Below are 20,678 nucleotides of genomic sequence, written 5' to 3' on the forward strand. Positions count from 1 at the left end.
GCTCTAGTATTATTTTTATTGCAGGAACAGTGTCATGCTGAAATCAGTTACACTGCTTTCACCTGCCAGATTTACTATTATCTGTCACTAGTAAGAACTTTGAAGATGAGCAAACATGGGTGAAAGTCTTTGCACAGCTCAGTTTTCTGTTCCCTCCCTGTGCTGTCCCAAATGAGACACATTTCTCTCATGAGAGTGGTAATCTAGTTTTTGCCCTTGGGGGTCTTTGAAAAAGTTGTATGAATTTCAGTAACATGTTAACAAGGTATTTTTCACCTCTCTGTCTAGAGCTGGCCAAATGCTGCTGTTTGCTTTCACATGATAAATTATCTGTGTATTATACTGAGGTTTTATTTTGGTCAAACTGTTTAAGTGTGCAAAAAGTATTCTTATCTTTTTCCATTTAAAATAAAATGAGGTGAACTCTGGGGGATTCTTTTGTCTTTGCGGGTAGTAGGGAATGGATGGATTCTTTTTCAGAGAACGAGATGTATAAAGATGAGGGTCTTAGATACTGATTGATCCAAATTGGGTATTTTAAAAATGAGTCCTTCTATGATAAAGAACACACAACCTTTTTATGACCTTTAATTGCACCTCAGTCAATAGCAATGAATGTAATGGGTTAAGAAAATTGGTTTGGTCTTCCAAAGCAATGTTCTCTGTCCAGAGCTGTCTCAGCACCTGCCCAGTCCTCCCCAGTGGAATCAGCAGTGCAACTGAAGTAGAACTCGTTTCATTGTATGCCATCCCTGTTAGCTGGGCAGCTATGGAAGTGAAGAGAAAAGAAATAATGCATCTGAAATTACATAGAAATTCCAGCATAGGTGGCAGTATCCCTGCAAACGAGTAAGACATAACAAATCCTAGTGAGCTGTAGAGCAGGAAAAATCTATCTAAGTTTTTCCAGGACTAATGAACTGGATAGCCAGATCAAAGTACACGGTCACTTGATTGGTACAAGTGATCATGGGGATCCAGGCACAAATACAGGAAAGAAGGAAGAGAGAGATATAGTTAATAAGTTAATAAGTAATTTCCTCACCATAATGCAAGTTTGAACAAACAATACAGTCTCCCAACAATAAAGACAGTATCTCAGCCAAAGCAGTCTTCAGCACAAGGATATTACTCCTTTCTCTCACCAAGAAGAAAATGAAAAACAAGACAAGTTTTCTTCCCAGAGAAGGAGAAGCTCAACCTTCCAGGTGTCCAGATAACACTGCATTCAAACAGCAGAGGCTGCCAGCTTGGAAGCCCCAGCTCACCATTGCATCTGTGCTCTCCAGCTTCTTTCTGACAGGGGCATTCTGCCTCACTGTGGGAGTCTGCCTTGTCCTGTCTGCAAACAGCGTCCGAGAAATACAGGTTGGTTTGGGAGTGGTGTTCTTTTATATTCTGTAAAGAAGAACACAGACCAGGTTTGGAGGGAAAGGGCTTTGAGTTTTTGCTTCTGAATAAAAATGATAGGAATGGCTTCATGCCTTGGACATGTGTCCAGCAGCTGGTATTCCTGTGAAAATCTTCAAAGGCTGTCGGTCATCAACAAAATCAGAGCGCTGGGTGATTAACTGGGTGGTAATGTCTGAAATATGGGTGATAATTACTGCCACTGGCTGCTAATACCAAAATGTTGTCATTATTTTCTGTGGATTTAAAGGGAAATAAGCAAATCCCTCAGAAATTGTTTGACAATATAAGAACATTAATGTTTTCTGGGGCAAAATCTTGAAATACAGGGAGCCCTAATGTTTAAATCTCTCCTGCTAGAAAAGATTATTCAGACCTGTGGTGTTGAGAATAGACTCCTGTTTGGAGGCAACACTCAGAAGTACACCCGGGCTGTTCAGAAGGGATGGGCCATGATGCATGTGGGGATTTGTCAAGCATTCCTTGGTCAGCCAGCCCAAAGTGCAGAAGTGTTCTTCACTCAGCACTCCTTTGCCGAGGAGCAGATGTGGAAGTCCTGCAACAGTCATCAAAAGGCTCTAAACCAGCTTTGAACTAGGGATAAATTTTGTGGTTGTTCATTGAGGCCAAATCCTCACTCTGCCTCCTCATTTTCAACAATGGTTTTGGCTGTCCAGAGTCACTTAGAAGAGAATGGGTCTGAGAAGCCTTGGAACTAAACACTAACCTTTTCCTATAAGCATGTCCTTTATTACAATATATTTGCTTGTTCATTTTTCTGACAGATAGATTATTCAGATAAATGCTCAGATTGTTCAAGGCTCCGTGAAAATTCCTCTAACTGGAATAAGGAATGCCACTGTTCTGTTAATTTCACACTAAAGGAAGCTATATTGGTAAGTGGGTGCGAAAAACCAACTCAGGTTGGTACCACCTGTTCCTTACATCCCTAATGATAAAAGACAGTAATTCTGTTCTGTAGAGCTCCTGACTCAATTTGCTTTGTACTTTTCCAGAACATGTGATGCTCAAAATTTTCCACTTTTGCCTTTGTTGTTCATTTTGGTATTTATAACCAAGACCAGCTCCTTGTCTGGGAGATGTTCAAGGAGAGGAAGGGGGTGGAGGAAATGGTGTTTGATTGTGGAGGTGACCTCTCTGTATCTCTGAGTCAGTGGTAAAGCCTTGCCCTTGGCCTGGAGTTGGTTGTTGCTGCCCTGCTAAGCTCTCTAGTGAGGAGGAAATCTGAAGCTCTGACCACTTTACATAAGTAGACCCCTGTAGTCATTTTTACAAGAGTTGTGCTACTAATCTCCCAGGTCCTTGAAATAATTCAAGTCTAGCAGCGTGATTCTGAAGTTTCTTCTGGAAAAAGTATCCTTCATTTCCTGCCTTAAACTACCAGGTCGTGTTGTTGAGACTGTTGAAATGCTTCATGTTCTGCCAAAGAGATCTTATACTGAACAAATGATCCCTTAAAATTACAGTGCAATTTAAAGTCACTTTAGGATTCTTCAGTATTGAGGAGGCTGTTAAAATACTTTGTAATTCTTCAGATTGCAGTGATGTTTGAGATGAGAATTCAATTTAACTGAGTAATGGGTTTTTTATAGTTGCATAATTACCTTTCATGTGTGATTTGCCTGCCTAGAATTCTCCTTTTAATGTGAAGGGTTTTGTGCATCTTCTTTTATTGGAAAATAAGTCTGTCTCCACAATATGATTCATAGTCATTGCAAGTTAATGGCCAGCCATGCCATCTTGAGTAAAATAATTATCAGGCTTTTTTGTTTGTTTGTTTTGTTTGGTGATTTAAATTATGTTTAACTTTGTGCCAAAACATAAAAATTTACAGTCAGGGTAAAGATTAGATTCTAGCCCATGACTAGAATTAGGGTCATGCTTAGGGTGCAGTTTAATTGCTTAGGGTGCAGTTACAGACATTGTAAGGTCTGTAGTCTCTTCCCCTCTTTTTTAGCAAAAGTAATAGGATTTTTCACTGCCTTCATGAGCTCTCCTTATTGAAGGGATTTATCCTTGGATTCTAGGGTGATGTTTTTATGTACTATGGTCTGCAGAACTTCTTCCAAAACCACCGTCGATACGTGATGTCGAGAAGTAATGCACAACTGTTGGGCCGAAATGTACACGTGAGTTTTCTTTTTGTGTTGTGAGATCAGCAGCACTTCCCACAGGTGTGCCTTTGACCATCTGGAGAGCTAACTAGGCAGAACCATAAGTGTGTTTAGGTGGTTCTAGGGAATAATAAAGTACAGATTTTTCAGTGTTTGGTCCTGGCTTTAATGCTTATATTAGGGCCATTATGTCTAATAAGTTAATAGGAGAAGAAGCTTGGGAGGAAAGGGGGAGAATAAAAGATGTCAGTCCGGTGTTGCAGTTCTCAAACTTGCTCCTTGTAGTGCTGATTAAAAATACATTATCTTTTCAAATAAATATACAGAAAGCTTTTCCTTCTTGTGTTGTCAGTCTTCTTAGCCAGAAGTATTTTAAGCTGTGCTTTTATTATAGGGCTAGGGAATTAAGTTATCCTGTCTTTACTTTTGCCATCTGGCTTTGGAAGCAGGCAAGGAGCAGGAAAAGGTTTGTTCTGAAATAAGTAATCATGTAGCATTCTAAGTATGCAATTTAGAGGTCTAAAGAGGGAGTACACAGCATCACCTGCAGCAGACCTGCATAAGGAAACTAGAGAATGCAATCATGGCATTTAGGTTCTTTTGATTTGCTTTCAAATCAAAACCGTATTTTCTTTGGCTTAAAAGTAGCATTTCTTAATATACACATAGTCCATATGTCCTTTCAGTATAAATTATGGTTGTGCCATGATAATCTGTTTCTATAAGAAATGCTTCTTACAACTCTCCAGACATGTTCATCATTTCTATAAAATGTCTCTTACCACTCTCCAGGTGTCCTGTCAACTTGTTTGTTTGCATCCAGATGCAGCTGCTTTTGGCTTTTGTGCCAATCAGATACACGCCTCTTTGGAGTTACTTGAAAATGTTTCTGTGTTGAAACCTGAAGATTTATATTTATAGTTCTTATAAAATGGGATATTAAAGATGTGATAAAGCTGAGGTGGACTTCTGTTTTTCATTCTGTATCTTCATGCATCAAGATTTGCCCTTGTTGAACTGCAGTAATGTGGCCAACTACATCTGCTGTTCTCCAGCACTAATGCAGCCCAGGTCAGAATTAAAAAGAAGGAAAAATAAGATGTTCTAGAGTAAGCCAAGGCTTCACTGGAACATTTTCAGTTGTAGCCATTTTACAATAGCAGATCCCCAAACCTGTTTTTGTAGCCTAGAGCTTGCAAGTTGGCAGCAGAATTTGGTGGAGACCCTAAGTTTCTGTACCTAGATATGGAGGGTGTCCCTGAACTACAGACCTGTTCACTCGGATGTCTCTCCAATGTGACCAAAAGGTACTGGAGACTTAATTGTTCAGTGACTTTTCAGAAGAGGACATGGGAGGACACCAGCAAATTAAACCCAACCGCCAGGTCTATGCCTGATTGTCGTGTGCCCTTGAATGCAGATCCAGAGGAGCTACTGCGTGCCCTTCAGCACCTACAGGAACGGGACCCCGATGGCGCCGTGCGGGGCCATTGCCAACAGCATGTTCAACGGTACGTGGGCCCCTCCCTCTGCCCCTGACTCGTTCCCTCGTGGAGCTCTTCCCTTCCCCAGCCCAGGGGAGACCTGTATTGCGAGGCCTCTTCTTTATCCCACAAGAGGCTTTGTTTGGTGCTGCTGCTCTGGTCACCGTGAGGCTCTGCATGCTACTGTTTAGTAACTTGGCCCTTGTTTGCAAACTGAGGGAGATTTCTCATTTCCTAAGACCCTCCTCCATGTACAGGAGGGGCGAGGAATTTAGGCCCTCTTGAATTAAGGAATGAGGAAACAACAGATTTTATGTGCTTAAGAAGGAGAGATTCTCCATGTTCTCCACATTAGTTTGGGCCTTTGGATTTGATTTTTGTTCTTAGAATGCTGGAAGCATACATAGTCTTAATTGGATGCTGGATTTGATCTTTTTAGTGATTTAGTGGGCATAATCTGCTTATGAGTACACTTGGGAGATTTCAGAATGTATCTCTGGAAGTAAAAGCAACAAAAATAACTGTACAGACTTTTCTCCACTACCCCATCTTTTTTATCTTCCAATTTCTACCATTCCCTGCTCCTACTCTTTTTTTAACCTGTTCCAAGCGGTAGGCTTTGAGAAGGCAGTAGCCCTTTCTAAGCAGCTTGTGACTGGCAGCTGCATTCTATAACTTCTAGATCCATTTGATTTTCATCTGCCTGCTTGCCCACCTGCTGCCCTGCAAGTGTGCTTGACTGGACTGGGCTCAGAGCTGGGCCAGCAGAGCCCAGCTGTGTGCAGCCGACACTGTTCTGGAGCACATGAGGGAGAGTCAGGACAAGCAAGTGAGCACGCAGAGCTCAGAGCATTGCAACTCCTGTTAATGAAGTGGTAACAAATAGCTGGGGGTGTGGTGGGCCACAGAAGGATCACTTCCCCACAAGAGTGTGTCTGAACTGTGAGGAGTTGCGTGAACACAAGTTTTGTAGGAGGAAAAAGAAAAAGTATGTGTCCATTGATGCTCATGCAGCTGAGTTGTGCTTTTCATGTCTTCTAAAAGGCAACATCTTCCCATCTGTATCATCTGATTGCCCCTGCCCATCATCCCATTGGCTGCCTAGGGGTTTACAGAGCTGTTAATGTGTCCTATAACATTTTGGCCTAATGTTTAACTAACCTATCTAGGAAAATAATAATGGATAAAAACAAATGCTGTTCACGCACTGAAACTGGGTGGCATGGTTAGGCACTATTTTAACTAAGTGGATTTTGATTGAAGAAAGTGTTCCTATCCAAGTTGGTGAGCAGGCTCTAATTGGCATAAAACTAAAGCAAAATATTCTCTGAAGGACTGGATTCCTCTTGATTATGCTTTTACCTCTACCCTACTCCCACATCATATATAGCAAAGAAAACATATCATGTATAGCAAAGTTTTGGGACAACTGTCAAAGGAATTCTAGGAGAAACTAACTAGGACAGTAACTTCTGTAACTAGCTAGGGAGCTCAAAAAGTGTTTTTCAAAGAAGTATGTCCCACAGGAGTTGATGGACATGAAGAACATGCACAGTGTACACAAGGATTGGTAGGAAATATTCAGTTTTAAAACCTCAGAAGTTCTAAGATTCTGGTACCTTAATTCCTCGTGTGAAATGTGCAGTGCTCCATACACATGATGAAACCTTTCCCAGGATGTTCAGCTTTTCTATTTGCTCGAAAGATGCTTCGATGTGACAATTTTTTGTTAGTCATGCTGGCAATTAGAATGACTGTCTTTGACTCACAGATGTTGCTTATTGTATTCCCTGCAGATACTATTGATCTTTTTTACAGTCGTAACTCATCTGTGATTCAAGTGCCACTGCTGAAGACTGGAAACAGTTGGTGGACAGATAAAAATGTGAAATTTCGCAATCCTGAGTCATACAATCTTTCTTCTGCATTTGCAGGTAAGAATGGTTCTGCTAGTGGTCCTTATTTTTCAGTGGCTTCCCCTTCACATGTCATCCATTCTGAGAAAAAAAGCACCTTGGGGAGAAATATCTCCCAAAGCAAGTTGAAGAAGCAGCTTTAGGGCTGCAGAAAGCACATTTATCCAAAATATTACCTTTTTACTTTTTTAATCAGTGACCACAGAAATTGAAAGAAAATGGTTTTGGAAGACTGAAGTTAGCCCACATCAACACCCTTCTTCCTAATTTCTTGTAATGCCTAATCTATCCAGAGAAAGCAAGGATGCAGTTGCTTTTTATCCTGTTGAAAACATCTGTGAAGAATTGCATGTCTCATCTTTCCTTCATGCCTTTGCAGATTCTTGGGCGGTTGTGAGACATGAGAAGCTGCCTTTGTCACTAGTTCTTTCAGACCTGTTTCCTAGGGCTGTTTCCTTGTTATGGTTGATCACTACTGAAGTGGGGCTAAAAGCTGCCTGTTGTGGATCAGGGCAGTGCTGTGCTGGGTGCAATATGCAAGAGTTAATTATCTAAGTAGTTTTCATGGGACAGATTCTAAACGTCATAGGCGGTGCCATTAGACTGCAAAATGGTGCCTTTCTGGTTGTACAGGGATATATTAAAAAAGAAGTCAAGCTCCTCATAATAGAGAACATGTTGCTTGCTGAAGAGACAAGAATCCAGAGTAAACAGTATTTTCACTTGTGCAAGTCATTTTGTGTTTCCTGTGCTTGAAGATTCCAAAGTGTAGCAGCCCCTGGGTACTGTTGAACTGTTCATTCATGTTTGAGGTGGTGTGGCCAGCAGGAGCAGGGAGGTCATTCTTCCCCTGTACTGGGCACTGGTGAGGCCACACCTCGAGTGCTGTGTCCAGCTCTGGCCCCTCAGTTCAGGGAGGATGTTGAGATGCTTGAGGACATCCAGAGGAGGCACCGAGCCTGGTGAGGGGCTTGGAACACAAACCCTGTGAGGAACGACTGAGGGAGCTGGGGGTGTTCAGCCTGGAGAAAAGGAGATTCAGAGGTGACCTTATCACTCTCTACAACTCCCTGAAGGTGGCTGTAGCCAGCTGGGGGTTGGTCTCTTTCTCCAGGCAGCGGCTGACAGAACGAGAGGACACAGTCTCAGGCTGCATCAAGGGAAATATAGGTTGGATATTAGGAAGAAGTTTTTTACTGAAAGGGTGATTAAATACTGGAATAGTCTGCCCAGAGAGGTGGTGGAGTCACCATCCCTGGATGTGTTTTAAAAGAGACTGGATATGGTGCTTAATGCCATGATTTAGTTGAGGTGTTAGGGCTGGGTTGGACTCGATGATCTTGAAGGTTCTTCCAACGTACACATTCTGTGATCTTGTGACATACTTGGAGATGCTGTTATCCAGCATATATATATAATTTTGGACAGTCTTATGTCTCTTCAACAACTCATATGCCATACTGGTTGTGTGAGGCTCAGAATCTCAGCAACCACTGCCTTTACTGACAGTGTCTTTCCTGCTTTGTCTTTGTGACCAGGGACAGCCAGACCCCCTTACTGGCACAAACCCGTGTATCTGTTGGACGAGGAGGATGAGAGGAACAATGGTTTTGTGAATGACGATTTCATTATCTGGATGCGGGTGTCGGCCTTCTCCACGTTCAGGAATCTCTACCGGCGCGTCAGTCGGGTGCGGCACTTCACCGAGGGGCTGCCTGCCGGCAATTACACCTTCCGTATCGCCTACAGTATCCTTGCGGGCCCCCTGCACCTGCAGGGACTTACAGGGGGGTGGAACAAGCTGTGTGGAACAGCCCTGTGTCAGCAGAGCCCTCTGAGGGATTTGGGCCATGTCCTGACCAACAGGAGCCTTTGTGCTGGTGCAGCTGCCTGCTCACGCCCAGCAGTGGGAACTCTGCTGGCTAAAGCACTCCTTCTGTCAGCAGGAGTTACGTCAATGGGACCGTAAACTTCTCTTCTTTCTCAGCTGGTAGGGATGTGGTTTTAAATGTTCTGTCGTGGTTCTGTTCTGAAAGTTTCCATGGGAGAGATGAAAGGTAAAATCATATAACATTCTGGCTGCAACATATTTGGTAGAGGTGAGCCCTTGCCCTCAAAGAGACTATGTGGAGTAGTATCATGATAAGCTTCCCAAAAGGCCCATTTTCAACTGAGCTTTCATAGCAAATTATGCAGTAGCAGTCCTATAAGTTATAAATTGGAAATCTACAATGTTTTAAAAAAGGAAGTATTTCCACATGCACACAAAGACTGTGTCTAAAATAACTGGGTTTCTTACCCCCGGTTGCCTACCACCTCCCAAAAAACAGCTGAGTTTTTGGATCCAGAATAGCAGAAACATCACCAGTCAGTTAAAGTAGTTTCAGCAGCAAATGCAGACCTCAAAACCCTTTATGCCTTGGAAAGCTTTTTGAGCATTTAACCACTGCTTTCTCTTCTCCTGGAAATAGTGTACACTTTGTTAGCAAAACCTTAACATTCTTCTCTCAGATTTCCCTGTTTCCAGATTCAAGGGGAGGAAGCATGTGATTCTTTCAACTGTGGTGTGGAGCGGTGGAAGTAACCCATTCCTGGGAATTGCCTACCTAGTTACTGGCACAGCAGCAACCCTGACAGGTTTTGTCATAACTGGCATCCACTTAAAGCTCAGGAAAAAGAAAACATACTTTCAAAAACAATAAGGTTCACCTGAGTTTCTGAACAAAGACAGAAATGTGCAGTGAACAAAGAAGACCAGCCCAGACCTTTTACTCTTTCCACTGAGTTCTGGATCATTTTCAGTGTCAGGTTTGGTGAATGTTAGCAAACTGAGGGGTAGGGCTATTCCATAATCTGAAACCAAACTTACCTGAGGTGCCATTCTCATTAATGTACCTGTGAGCCTAAATTTGTTTCCTCGGAAGCTTGTAGTGAGATGAGCTTCAAACAGCAGATAGCACAGCAGGTCAGAATCACAGCGGCAAAGAAATTGTGTGGTACCAATGTCTGGCCAGAAGTCAAGGTCCATATTCATTTCTTACTCAGCCCATAATTCAGGCAACATTTCTGAAATGGAGATTTGGATGGGTAAAAAGTGACGTCTTGATCCAACAAAAAGCTTGAGCAGGTAGAATTTACTGCTAAAATCTGCTTGTGGGTACATTATTGTACTGAACGGCTTGGCTTGGGATTTATCTACCATTTCCAGCTATGCTGAAAAAAGCAACCAATTTACATCAGTATATTTATTCACTCCAGTTTGACACCTGATATGTGGTTGAATACAGGGCATTTATTAGGCATCTGGAGTTTGTTTAGACCAAATTTAGTCGATTTATCTAGCACCTGAGAGCTGGAGGGCACCCAAACACCAATTTACATTTTTTAAGGTGTAGTTTAATAGAAATCATAAATTAAAAGCTCCTTTAATGCAAAATATTTTAGCAGAACCATCTACCTAATTTAACAATTAGGCCAAAATTGCACTCTTACTTACCCCACCCTTCCATATGAAAGTTCACAAATTCTTGCATGACACAGAATGGTAATTTATTGTCAATAAAAGACAAAGCACTAGAAAATCTGCCAACTTAAAGCATACACTGCAGCTCATGAATAGGTTCATCAATGTTCATGTTTCATGTTCAAAATTTTACACATTTAGGACTTATTTCTAGTCCCACAAAATGAAGGAACAGCACTGAAGAATTTAGGTCAAGCCTACCATGGTAGGTGTGTATTTTTTGAAATAGTTTTTCTGTTGTTAAAGTGTAAGTGGAATAAAACAATTTCAATTCCTTTCATAAGTATTTTGTGTGCCTTGCCTCTCTCCCAAAAAACCCTCTCACTGGAACAAGAAGGAAATCACAGACTGGAGCAGGAGAAGGGGATGTGGGGATGTCAAGGCACCTGTGTCTGCCTTTGAGAGTGTCTGGGGCTAGGCATCTGGTGACCTGCGACATATGGCCCCTGCTGAAAGGGTTTGCAGCACAGAAGGTGCAGTTTCCTTGAAGTTCTGCCTCGTAACTGAGCCGTGAGCAGCAGAAGGGGAGCTGCTTTAGTTCCCAGCCCAACCTGGGAGGACAGCCCTGCTCCACTGATGCTTGGTGCTGACCTGGGAAAGGTGCCTGTCCCTCTGCTCTTCCTGCTCGGGGCCAGTCACCTCCATCCTGAAGCTGTAGAAACATGGCTCCTGGATTTCAGCCCTTGCACCTGGATCTGTCAGGAACTGTGGAAGAACCCCACCCTTCACTGGGCTGGACAAGACAGAGCATGAAGCAGTGCATTCAATGATGCTTAATGTCATTCGTCTAAATCACTTTCAGCAGTGGGACATGCTCCTAAATCTTTTAAGTCCTTTCGAAAATGTAATCCCATGCAGCTCTCTGGAAAACCCTGATGGGATTTCCTGACAAAGTTGAACTTATGTTTTCTAGCCCCTAACAGGCCACAGGAACTTCTTTATTTTTCTCTTTCTTGTTCATGTTTTGTTTGGGTTTTTTTTTTTTTTTTCATTGAACTGACTTTCAAGCAGTGATAGGGGTGGTTAAGTCACCATGCAATTGTCACTGATTCCATTTTTCCATTAAGTATCTGGTAAAAAAGTTAGTAAAAGGAGACTGAATAATAAGCTATGTATTTCAGTGAGTCAGTGTCTACCAGGAAAAAAAAAGTTATCTAGAAAACACAGCCCAGCAAGTAGTGTTTGCCCGTTTATCTCCCAGAGGTTTTTGCAGGAACCTCTTCTCTTGAAATATAGATTGTCTTCACAGAATCACAGAATGTGTAGGTGGGAAGAGACCGTCAAGATCATCGAGTCCAACCCAGCCCTAACACCTCAACTAAATCATGGCATTGAGTGCCACATCCAGTCTTTTTTTAAACACATCCAGGGATGGTGACTTCACCATCTTCCTGGGCAGACCATTCCAGTATTCAAACCCCTCCACAGAGAAGACTGTCTTCAGACAAGTCTTCCTGATTTTCCCAAAGTTGTCTGTCTTTTTATGACCCAGACTGTCATTTTTTATCTCTACCACAGCTCTAAACATGCCTAACATCTTTCTGGTACCTTCTGAACAGGGGCAGACCCACAGCATGGCTGCAGCACTGGCACAAAAGGCAGGGTTGAGGCAGATTCCATCTGCTGGGAGTCACTAATCAATCAACCTGCCATTCCCATTGCTCTGGTCTGGGTAACACCATCCTGAACCAGACAGACGCTGCAGAGCTTCTCAGAACTAACAACAGAAACAGCTGGAGCTGGTCTGCCCCTGTGCCAGAGCAGAAGAAAGCTTTGCAGGTGTGCTTCCCAAGTGCCCACACTGGGAATGCTTCTCTATCTACACGAAATGTGTTGCTGAATTTGTCTGTGCTGCTGCTGCCTTCATGCAGGGGCTGGAACAGAAGTGAAAGGCTGGGCTGAAGCACTGGCCTGACCTAACAGGAAGATGCTTCTCATTGTGCCAGGTCCTAGGAGATTGTCCCCCTTTGTCAGCTGTTGACAGCAGGAGGCACAGGCAAATATCCAGTGGGATTTCGAATTAATTTATCCTGGTTATGAGAAGATCATTAGGTCAGTTGGATCAGGGAAAGCAACAATAAGGTTGGGAGGACAGAGGTTTGAAGCAATCAGAGATGTTGCACTTTGCCTGAGGTACAAATTGCTTTCAGAATACCTGGAGTATTATGACCACTACCGTGTCTTTGGCACAGTGCTGCTTTGGCCTTGGACATTTGATTTTATGAATAAAGATTATGTCTTGAGTAAAGAAGAAAAATTTTCAAAGTGCCTTGGTAAAACTTTCCAGAATAGAACTTTAATTAGCTCATCTATCAAACATACTTTCACCAATAGTGAGTGGGCTCTTTTCTCAGAGGGACTGACTTACGTAGACTTGACAATTCAGTGCAAAAATTGCGTTTATGATTGCTGAATGACATTGAGCTGTACCTGAAAAGTCTTAAGTCAACAGCACCACCATGAGGGCTATGACACTAAGCCATAAAATACTAACTGCTCTTATTTGTAATACCTTGACATATCAAAATTATTAAATTGTTGGTTCCTTTGTTACAGCTACTTAAAGCCTCATTTTGCATCACTGCTGTATTTTCAGTCCCTTTAAGTTAAATGAAATTTTGCCATCTCCTTTACCCTCAACAAAAGAAAGAGCATGTAAGAAATGAGGTTTAGGCTTGGGGAACTGGAATGAATGATGTCAGAGATGCTGACACTACTCGAAAGTGCATATTCCCCCCCACCCCCACCCCCATATTTTAACCTAGAACAGATGAATAAAGATATTTATTTATTTGTTTATTCATTTTTCAGGGTGGGGGGGTGTGAGTGGGTATTTAGTAAATGGAAAACTGGACAAAGGATTCCTGTTAACATATGTAATCTAAATTTATATTGTAAAACTGGTCTATAATAGATAATTCAAATAGGATATATGTTTCCAGGGGCTGTTTGTGATTTTGAAGATGGCAATTACATGTGGGAGCATATTTTGGAGTTTTTTAGTTTGGTTTTTAACAATGGCAAAAAATCTGGAGGGGACAAGATCCTATCATTATGAAAAAGTTACTTACAATTTAAATCTCATTTCTAAATTATAGGGAGGTGTAGGGGACATTTATATTTTAATGTCAAAACTGTTGTAGTGGTTTTAGTTGCCAGCTCCTTTTAGGATTAAATTTCATTAATGGATATAACTCTATATCTAGAAAGAGAGACATAAAAATTAATCAGGTGTTACAGGATATTTCAGTAGCACTTCAGTTAGAGAATTTTTCCAGGCCTTTTTTAGGCTTCACAGTCTCATGAATATATGTCCAATATTTGTCTGCCTCTGTTGGTTTTTCTGTTTCTAATCACAGACATTTGCTTTCCTCTAAAAATAAAGGGATGAGTCCTTCATGTGAAACAGATCAGCACGATCACAGACCTATAGAATCTAGAAAAATTACTTATATGCTGCATCTATTTTATATTAACAGCTGTGTTACATGCAGAGTATTAATATTAGTGTTTGGGTGGTGCTATTGTAATCATGCACTGCTGTGTAAAAGCTTCCTCTCCTTCCTCTGAGATATGAAACTCATGCAGGAGTAAAGCCAAAGATGGCAGTTCAGGGAAGGAAGGGCTTTCTAAGCTTTGACAATATAAAGAGAAGTTGAAGAGCAATTTGGATTTGAGCTAGATCTAAAAGAGGAAAGAGCATTTGCTTTTGTCACATAGGAAGGTGCTGTCAAGCCTCTCTGGGGACAGTAGGTTTGAAACAGCTCATTTGAGAAAAAACCTGTAACCACAAAATGAGGGGAACAGCAGAAGGGGAAGAAGTACTGACGCTACTCTTGGGTGTGAAGGCAAAAAACTTTGGCTAAGCTACTCAAGATGATGGTATATCCTGACATGGGATCTGGAAAGCCCATACAATTTTGAGCAGCAGCCAAGTAAAGGTTTCTTGGTTTTCAGTGCAGTCTGAACTACAGTGCAGGTTTGTGCTGAAGTGTTTTGACTGGATTTTCTGTAATTGCATTATTCCCTACAATTCCAAGAGTATTTTTGTTATGAGCTGGGAGTGCCTTGGGCAGCTGCCTTCAATTTGGTGGCCTCTTGTTTCCAAGAGAGGGATTGTGGAGCATTTTTTGTTCTCTTTGGGTCCTGCTTTTTCCTTGGGTTATGGAAACCAGGCAGGTGAAAAGTGGGGCTTGATTTGCTTTTGCTCACATTCATGAATGAATGAAAGAAAAAGCTTAAGGAGAAGTAGAAAGACTAAGGAGTATTAGGGAAGTTAAAGGGAAATAGACTGGTGGAGTTTCACCCTTCCATCCCTGAGAGAAGCCCACTGGGAGGCAGAGGACTCCCCTGTCTCTTACCATCAGAAGGAGACCTGGTAGATGAAGGGGAGTGGAAATGGGTCCCTACTCAGGGAGGTATAATAAAATCCCCCCCCCCATCACCTAGCCAGGTGCCACTTCATAATAGGTATGAGGCCCTGGAGCTAGAGGGTCAGCCAGATGATGCAGAAGGAACTGATCTGCCCAGAGCACCACCTCTGACATTGAAAAGAAAAGAAGGGCAGTTGTGGTGGGTGACTCCCTCCTGTATGTAGATGAGACCCATCCCACAGGGAGCTCTGCTGCTCCCTGGGGCCCAGGTATGGGATATCACTGAGAGACTCCCTGGGCTCATTCAGCCCCATGATTATTGCCCACTGCTGGTACTGCAGGCTGGCAGTGATGAGATTGAAAAGAGGAATGTCAGGGCAATTAAAAGGGATTTCAGGGCACAGGCCAAGTGGTTGATGAGGCAGGAGCACAGGTGATGTTCTGTTCAGTCCCTTTGGTGCCAGGGACAAATGGTGAAGAGAACAGGAGGACCCACATTATCAACAAGTGGCTCAAGGGCTGGTGCCATGGGCAAAATTTTGGGTTCCTTGATCATGGGGCAACTTTTATGGCACCTGGCCTGCTGGAACCTGATGGGTTCCATCTCTCTGTTAAGGGCAGAAGGATTTATCTCATGAGCTGGGCAGAACTCATTGAGAGGGCTTTAAAGCCTTTTTGAAGCGGAAAGGGGATGCAGCGGGGCTATCCAGAAACAGCCCAAGGGTGGTAAGCCTGCGTCAGGGGTGGAATCAGTATCCCAGCTGAAGTGCATGTATACCAATACAAGTAGCATGGGTAACAAACAGGAAGAGCTGGAGGTCACAGTGCAGCAGCAAAGCTGTGATGTAGCCACCATCATGGAAACGTGGGTGGGATGACTCACACAGCCAGAGCAATGCATTCAATGGCTAGCAAGCTCTTCAGAAGAGACAGGAGAGGGAGAAGAGGTGGAAGAGTGGCCCTTTATATTAGGGAGGTCTTTTGATGCCATGGGTATTCAAACTAATAACAAAGAAGTTGAATGCCTATGTATACTAAGATTCGGAGGAAGGCCAACAAGGCTGACATCCTCCGGGAGTCTGTTATAGAACATCCAACCAGGAAGAAGAGGTGGACAACTTATTCTACCAGCAGCTGGAGGATGTTTCAGGATCACCAGTCCTTGTTCTTTTGTAGGTGACTTTAGCCTACCAGACATTTGATGAGAGCTTAATACAGCAGAGAAGAGGCAGCCCAGGAAGTTCTTAGAGAGTGTGGAGGACAACATCTGGCACAGCTGGTGAGCAAGCTCACCAGGGGAGTGGCTATGTTAGATCTGTTGTTTGCAAACAGAGATGGGCTGGTGGGAGAAGTGGTGGTTGGAGGCTGCTTGGGGCACAGTGATCATGAAATTATAGACTTCTTGATATTTGGTAAAATCAGCAGGAACACCAATAAGACTCTTACGTTGGATTTCCAGAGGGCTGACTTCAGCCTATTTAGGAGACTTATTCAGAGAGTTCCTTGGGAAGCAGCCCTTAAAAACAAAGCGGTCCAGGAAAGGTGGGCATGCTTCAAAACAGAGATTTTAAGGGCACAGGAACAGATTGTCCCTCTCTGGCGAAAGACAAGTTGACGAGGCAAACATCCAGCCTGGATGGGCAAGGAGCTTTTGAAGGAACTTAGAAATAAAAAGAGGATGTATCATCTTTGGAAGGAGGGTCAGGTCCCTCAGGAAGTATTTAAGGGAGTTGCTGGGGCATGTAGGAAAAAGATTAGGGAGACCAAGGCTCAGCTCAAACTTAATTTGGCAACTTTTGTAAAGGTTAAAAAAAAATGTTTCTACAAATATATTAATGGTAAAAGGAAAGGTAAGACCAACCTTTGTTCTCTACTGGACATGGGAGGGAACTTAGGAACTGCAGATGAGGAAAAGGCAGAGGTGCTTAATGCCTTCTTTGCCTCAGTCATTAGTGGGAAGATGACTTGCCTTCAGGACAGCTGTCCTGGGCTGGTAGATGATATCAGGGAGCAGAATGGTCCCCCTCTAGCCAGGAGGAGGCAGTCAGAGAACTGCTGAGGTGCTTGGATGTTTATAAATCTGTGGGCCCAGATGGGATCCATGCCAGGGTGATGAGGGAGCTGGCAGATGAGCTTGCAAAGCCACTCTCCATAGTTTACAATTAATCCTGGCTCACTGGTGAGATTCCAGATGACTGGAAGCTGGCCAGTGTGACACCCATCCACAAAAAGGGCCAGAAGGAGAACACAGAAAACTCCAGGTCTGTTATCCTGACCTCAGTGCCCAGCAAAATTATGGAACAGATCATCCTGAGTGTCATCACAGAGCACCTCCAGGATGGCCAGGGCCTCAGGCCCAGCCAGCACGGGTTTAGAAGAGGTAGGTCATGTTTGACCAACCTGATCTCCTTTTATGTCCAGGTGACCCACCTGGTGGGTGCAGGAAGGGCTGTGGATGTTGTCTGTTTGGACTTCAGCAAGGCCTTTAACACTGTCTCCCACAGCACACTCCTGGAAAAGCTGGGAGCCCATGGCTTGGACAGGAGCACTCTTGGCTGGGCTAGGAACTGGCTGGATGGCCGGGCCCAGAGAGTGGTGGTGAACAGTGCTGCATCCAGCTGGGGACAGTCACCAGTGGTGTCCTGTTGGAGTCCAGGACATCCCCTTGAATGGCCTGGGACCTGAGGAAAGGAGTTTGAGCCCTGGACAGGGGGGTGTGGAGACGGTCGAGGGGGCTCGGAGACCTTGGCACAGAGCCCAGGGAGACACCGGGTTTGATTTTGATCCATGGGAAAAGCTCTCAACATTGCAGAAGTAATTACAAACTCCCAGGATGTGAAAATTGTAGTCTAGCACAGTAGATGATGTAGAATTTAATAGTCTTAGAATTTTTAGAATAGAAGTAAATGGGGATAAGATGGTGGAATTTGGGTGGTACCTTATGTACTTCTCCTTCTTCCTCATCCTCCATTTTCTGGGGCGGTAATGGCACAAAGTAGTTAAAGTAGATTGGACCAAAGTAGAATGTCACTTCTGGTGTGGGCACTGGGCATTGGCACAAAATAGTAAATAACTAATACGTAATAATCTGTATAAATGTTAGGGGACGCCCCATCTGTGGGGCAGTCGCCTCGTGTCCCAGCTGCTGTCCAGACCTCGGCTGGGGAGCAGAGAAAATTTTGAGATACCGAATAATAAACAACACGAGAAACCTGAAAACAAACCTTGAGGACTCTGCTTTCTTACACGGACGCGACTCGGGGCTTTTTAGAGGGCCAAGGACTTTAAACCACCTAAAGCTCGGGTGAGGAAACCCCCCCCGACAGTGTCCCTCAGGGGTCTGTGCTGGGACCAGTCCTGTTCAATATTTTCATTGATGACATGGATGAGGGAGGGTATTGAGTAAATTATATTATTTTCTTTAGTGAATTTGCAGGTGACACTAAGCCGGGAGCATGTGTCAATCTGCTGGAAGGTAGAAGGACTCTGCAGAGAGACTTGAAGCAGCTGGATGGATGGGCAGAGTCCAACAAGATGAAGTTCAATCAGTCCAAGTGCAGAGCCCTGCACTTTGGCCACAATAACCCCCCTGCAGCGTTATAGGCTGGGGATGGTGTGGCTGGACAGTGCCCAGGAGGAAAGGGACTGGGAGCACTGGTGACAGCAGCTGAACATGAGCCAGCAGTGTGCCCTGGTGGCCAGGAAGGCCAATGGCATCCTGGCCTGGGTCAGGAATGGTGTGGCCAGCAGGAGCAGGGAGGTCATTCTTCCCCTGTACTGGGCACTGGTGAGGCCACACCTCGAGTGCTGTGTCCAGCTCTGGCCCCTCAGTTCAGGGAGGATGTTGAGATGCTTGAGGACATCCAGAGGAGGCACCGAGCCTGGTGAGGGGCTTGGAACACAAACCCTGTGAGGAACGACTGAGGGAGCTGGGGGTGTTCAGCCTGGAGAAAAGGAGACTCAGAGGTGACCTTATCACTCTCTACAACTCCCTGAAGGTGGCTGTAGCCAGCTGGGGGTTGGTCTCTTTCTCCAGGCAGTGGCTGACAGAACAAGAGGATGCAGCCTTAACTCTGCCAGGGGAAGTTAGGTTGACATCAGGAAAAAATTCTCCCCTGAAGAATGACTGAGCACTGGAACTGGCTGTCCAGGGAGGTGGTAGTGTCACTGTCTCTGGAGGAGTTAAAAAAAGATTGGATGTGGCACTCGGTGCCATGGTTTAGTTGATGAGGTGGTGTTAGGTCATAGGTTGGACTTGATGATCTCCAAGTTTTTTTTTCCAACCTTGTGATTCTGTGAAGAGCTCATACCCTGGAAAGCTTTTATTTCAGAAAGCTCTAACCAAAGTATCTAGTATTTACTGAGTATGTACTATGTACTCCGTGAACAAAACCAGCATGAAATAAAATGAAAAGAGGCTGTTTTGTTATACTCCTATGCTATTGCAGCTACTGTCACTTTGCAGTAAAGTGCCTAAAATTATCCCTCTCAAACCAAAACAATTTAAAAAGCTTCTGAAGAAAATGAGGTTTTCTACTGTGTCAAACCCAGCTACCCTAAGTATTTTGCATTTTTCCCTATGGCAGTTCCTGTCTGTAATAAAGACTGTTGCACTACGAGTTATAATACTGAAGATTAGGTTAAAAGGTCTTGAGATTTCCCATATAATGTATATGAATGCCTGGGCTATCTCTGGGCTGTGTAACTAGTGACAATGAACCCGAAAACACTGGATAACAAAATGTGTCCAAGAAACTGGAATGGTTAAGAGAAAAAGTAAGGAAGTATTACCTGCCCATAGCACAGGCTGTCATAACCAGTTAATTAGTGGGGAGGGAGCATGGAGCCACTGTGCTGCCTGAGGTGAAATGTGGCACTTATTTGACAGTGCAAAGGGAAGCTTCACACCAGCCTCAGGACAATTGTAACATCTGCAGTTAATAACCCTCCTCCCCACAGAGGCTGGGCTGGGAAATCTGTCAAGGCAGTGCCATGTCCCCAGCGCTGGGTAGGAGGAGGGATTCAATGCTGGATGCCAAGGATATGCTCCCAGGAAACGCACTGCCACCCACATCATCCTGGTGGGTGGCAGGGTGTGCTTCCAAGTTGTGCGATTCCATGAGAGTCCCTGCATGGGCTGGCTTTTGCTGGCCTGTGTGGTGCCATCCCAGTGTGGGACATTGAAATTAGAATGACTAAACTAACAAAGAATAATCAGTGAGTCATCATCTACACCTTACACCAGTGCCTATAGTCAGATTTCTGTCTTTTAAGCTGGTCGACATGAGGCCCAGCAATGATCATGGAAAGCCTTTGAGCAGGCTTTCCTCATGCACTGTCATTTCTGTCTGTGCAGTTAATAAAAACTGATCCTGAATGAAGCTGATGAGCTAAGAAAAGCAAAGCTATGGATAAGATTTTATCTCTGCATGTTCTCGTTACTGATAAAATGAATTAAATACAAGGACTGCTTAACAGATGTATACACTGTAATTGTGTCAGTGGGTTTTAGGCTGTAGCTTGAGGAATTTATCATTCAGATTTCTAAATTCATAACTTCACCTCAGGCAAAGAGTGGAAAGCCAAGTCTTAACTAACAAGGTTTAAGAGTTGCTTTTCAGAGGGAGGTGAGAAAATACGAAGGCAGAGCACAAGCCTGTTGGCATTTTCGTATTTCTTTGTTTTTTGGGGGGGATTTGATTGCAATGGAATGTAACGCGGTGTAAGTGAATAGGCTAAGTTTGTAATTTGGGATTTGCCCTGAAACTTACTTTTTCTGTCAGCAGTTCCCACACTCACCTAACAGGTGACAGTGATCATGTCATAGAAGTAAATGG

General features: G+C 43.7%; 1 protein-coding gene across 1 annotated transcript; it reads left to right on the forward strand.

Annotated features, from left to right (window-relative positions):
• The first annotated feature begins 1,103 nt into the window (after positions 1 to 1,103).
• LOC136375403 (cell cycle control protein 50C-like) lies at positions 1,104 to 10,718 on the forward strand. The gene is made up of 7 exons (XM_066340915.1): positions 1,104 to 1,368; positions 2,196 to 2,306; positions 3,459 to 3,560; positions 4,966 to 5,056; positions 6,826 to 6,963; positions 8,484 to 8,693; positions 9,457 to 10,718. Exons 1-7 carry the CDS (start codon positions 1,156 to 1,158, stop codon positions 9,645 to 9,647), a joined length of 1,056 nt encoding a protein of 351 aa, XP_066197012.1. The 5' UTR covers positions 1,104 to 1,155; the 3' UTR covers positions 9,648 to 10,718.
• Positions 10,719 to 20,678: the final 9,960 nt, after the last annotated feature.

Source organism: Sylvia atricapilla, chromosome 2 (genome assembly GCF_009819655.1).
Source record: "Sylvia atricapilla isolate bSylAtr1 chromosome 2, bSylAtr1.pri, whole genome shotgun sequence".
In the NCBI taxonomy this organism is placed as follows: Eukaryota; Metazoa; Chordata; class Aves; order Passeriformes; family Sylviidae; genus Sylvia; species Sylvia atricapilla.

What these genes read in the sequence shown, in the direction of transcription:
- LOC136375403 (XM_066340915.1), top strand. Translation starts at nt 1,156, where the DNA reads ATGAAAAACAAGACAAGTTTTCTTCCCAGAGAAGGAGAAGCTCAACCT. An exon ending in ACAGCGTCCGAGAAATACAG is followed by an intron (nt 1,369 to 2,195) that starts GTTGGTTTGGGA and finishes TTTTTCTGACAG; the next exon opens with ATAGATTATTCAGATAAATG. An exon ending in CACTAAAGGAAGCTATATTG is followed by an intron (nt 2,307 to 3,458) that starts GTAAGTGGGTGC and finishes CTTGGATTCTAG; the next exon opens with GGTGATGTTTTTATGTACTA.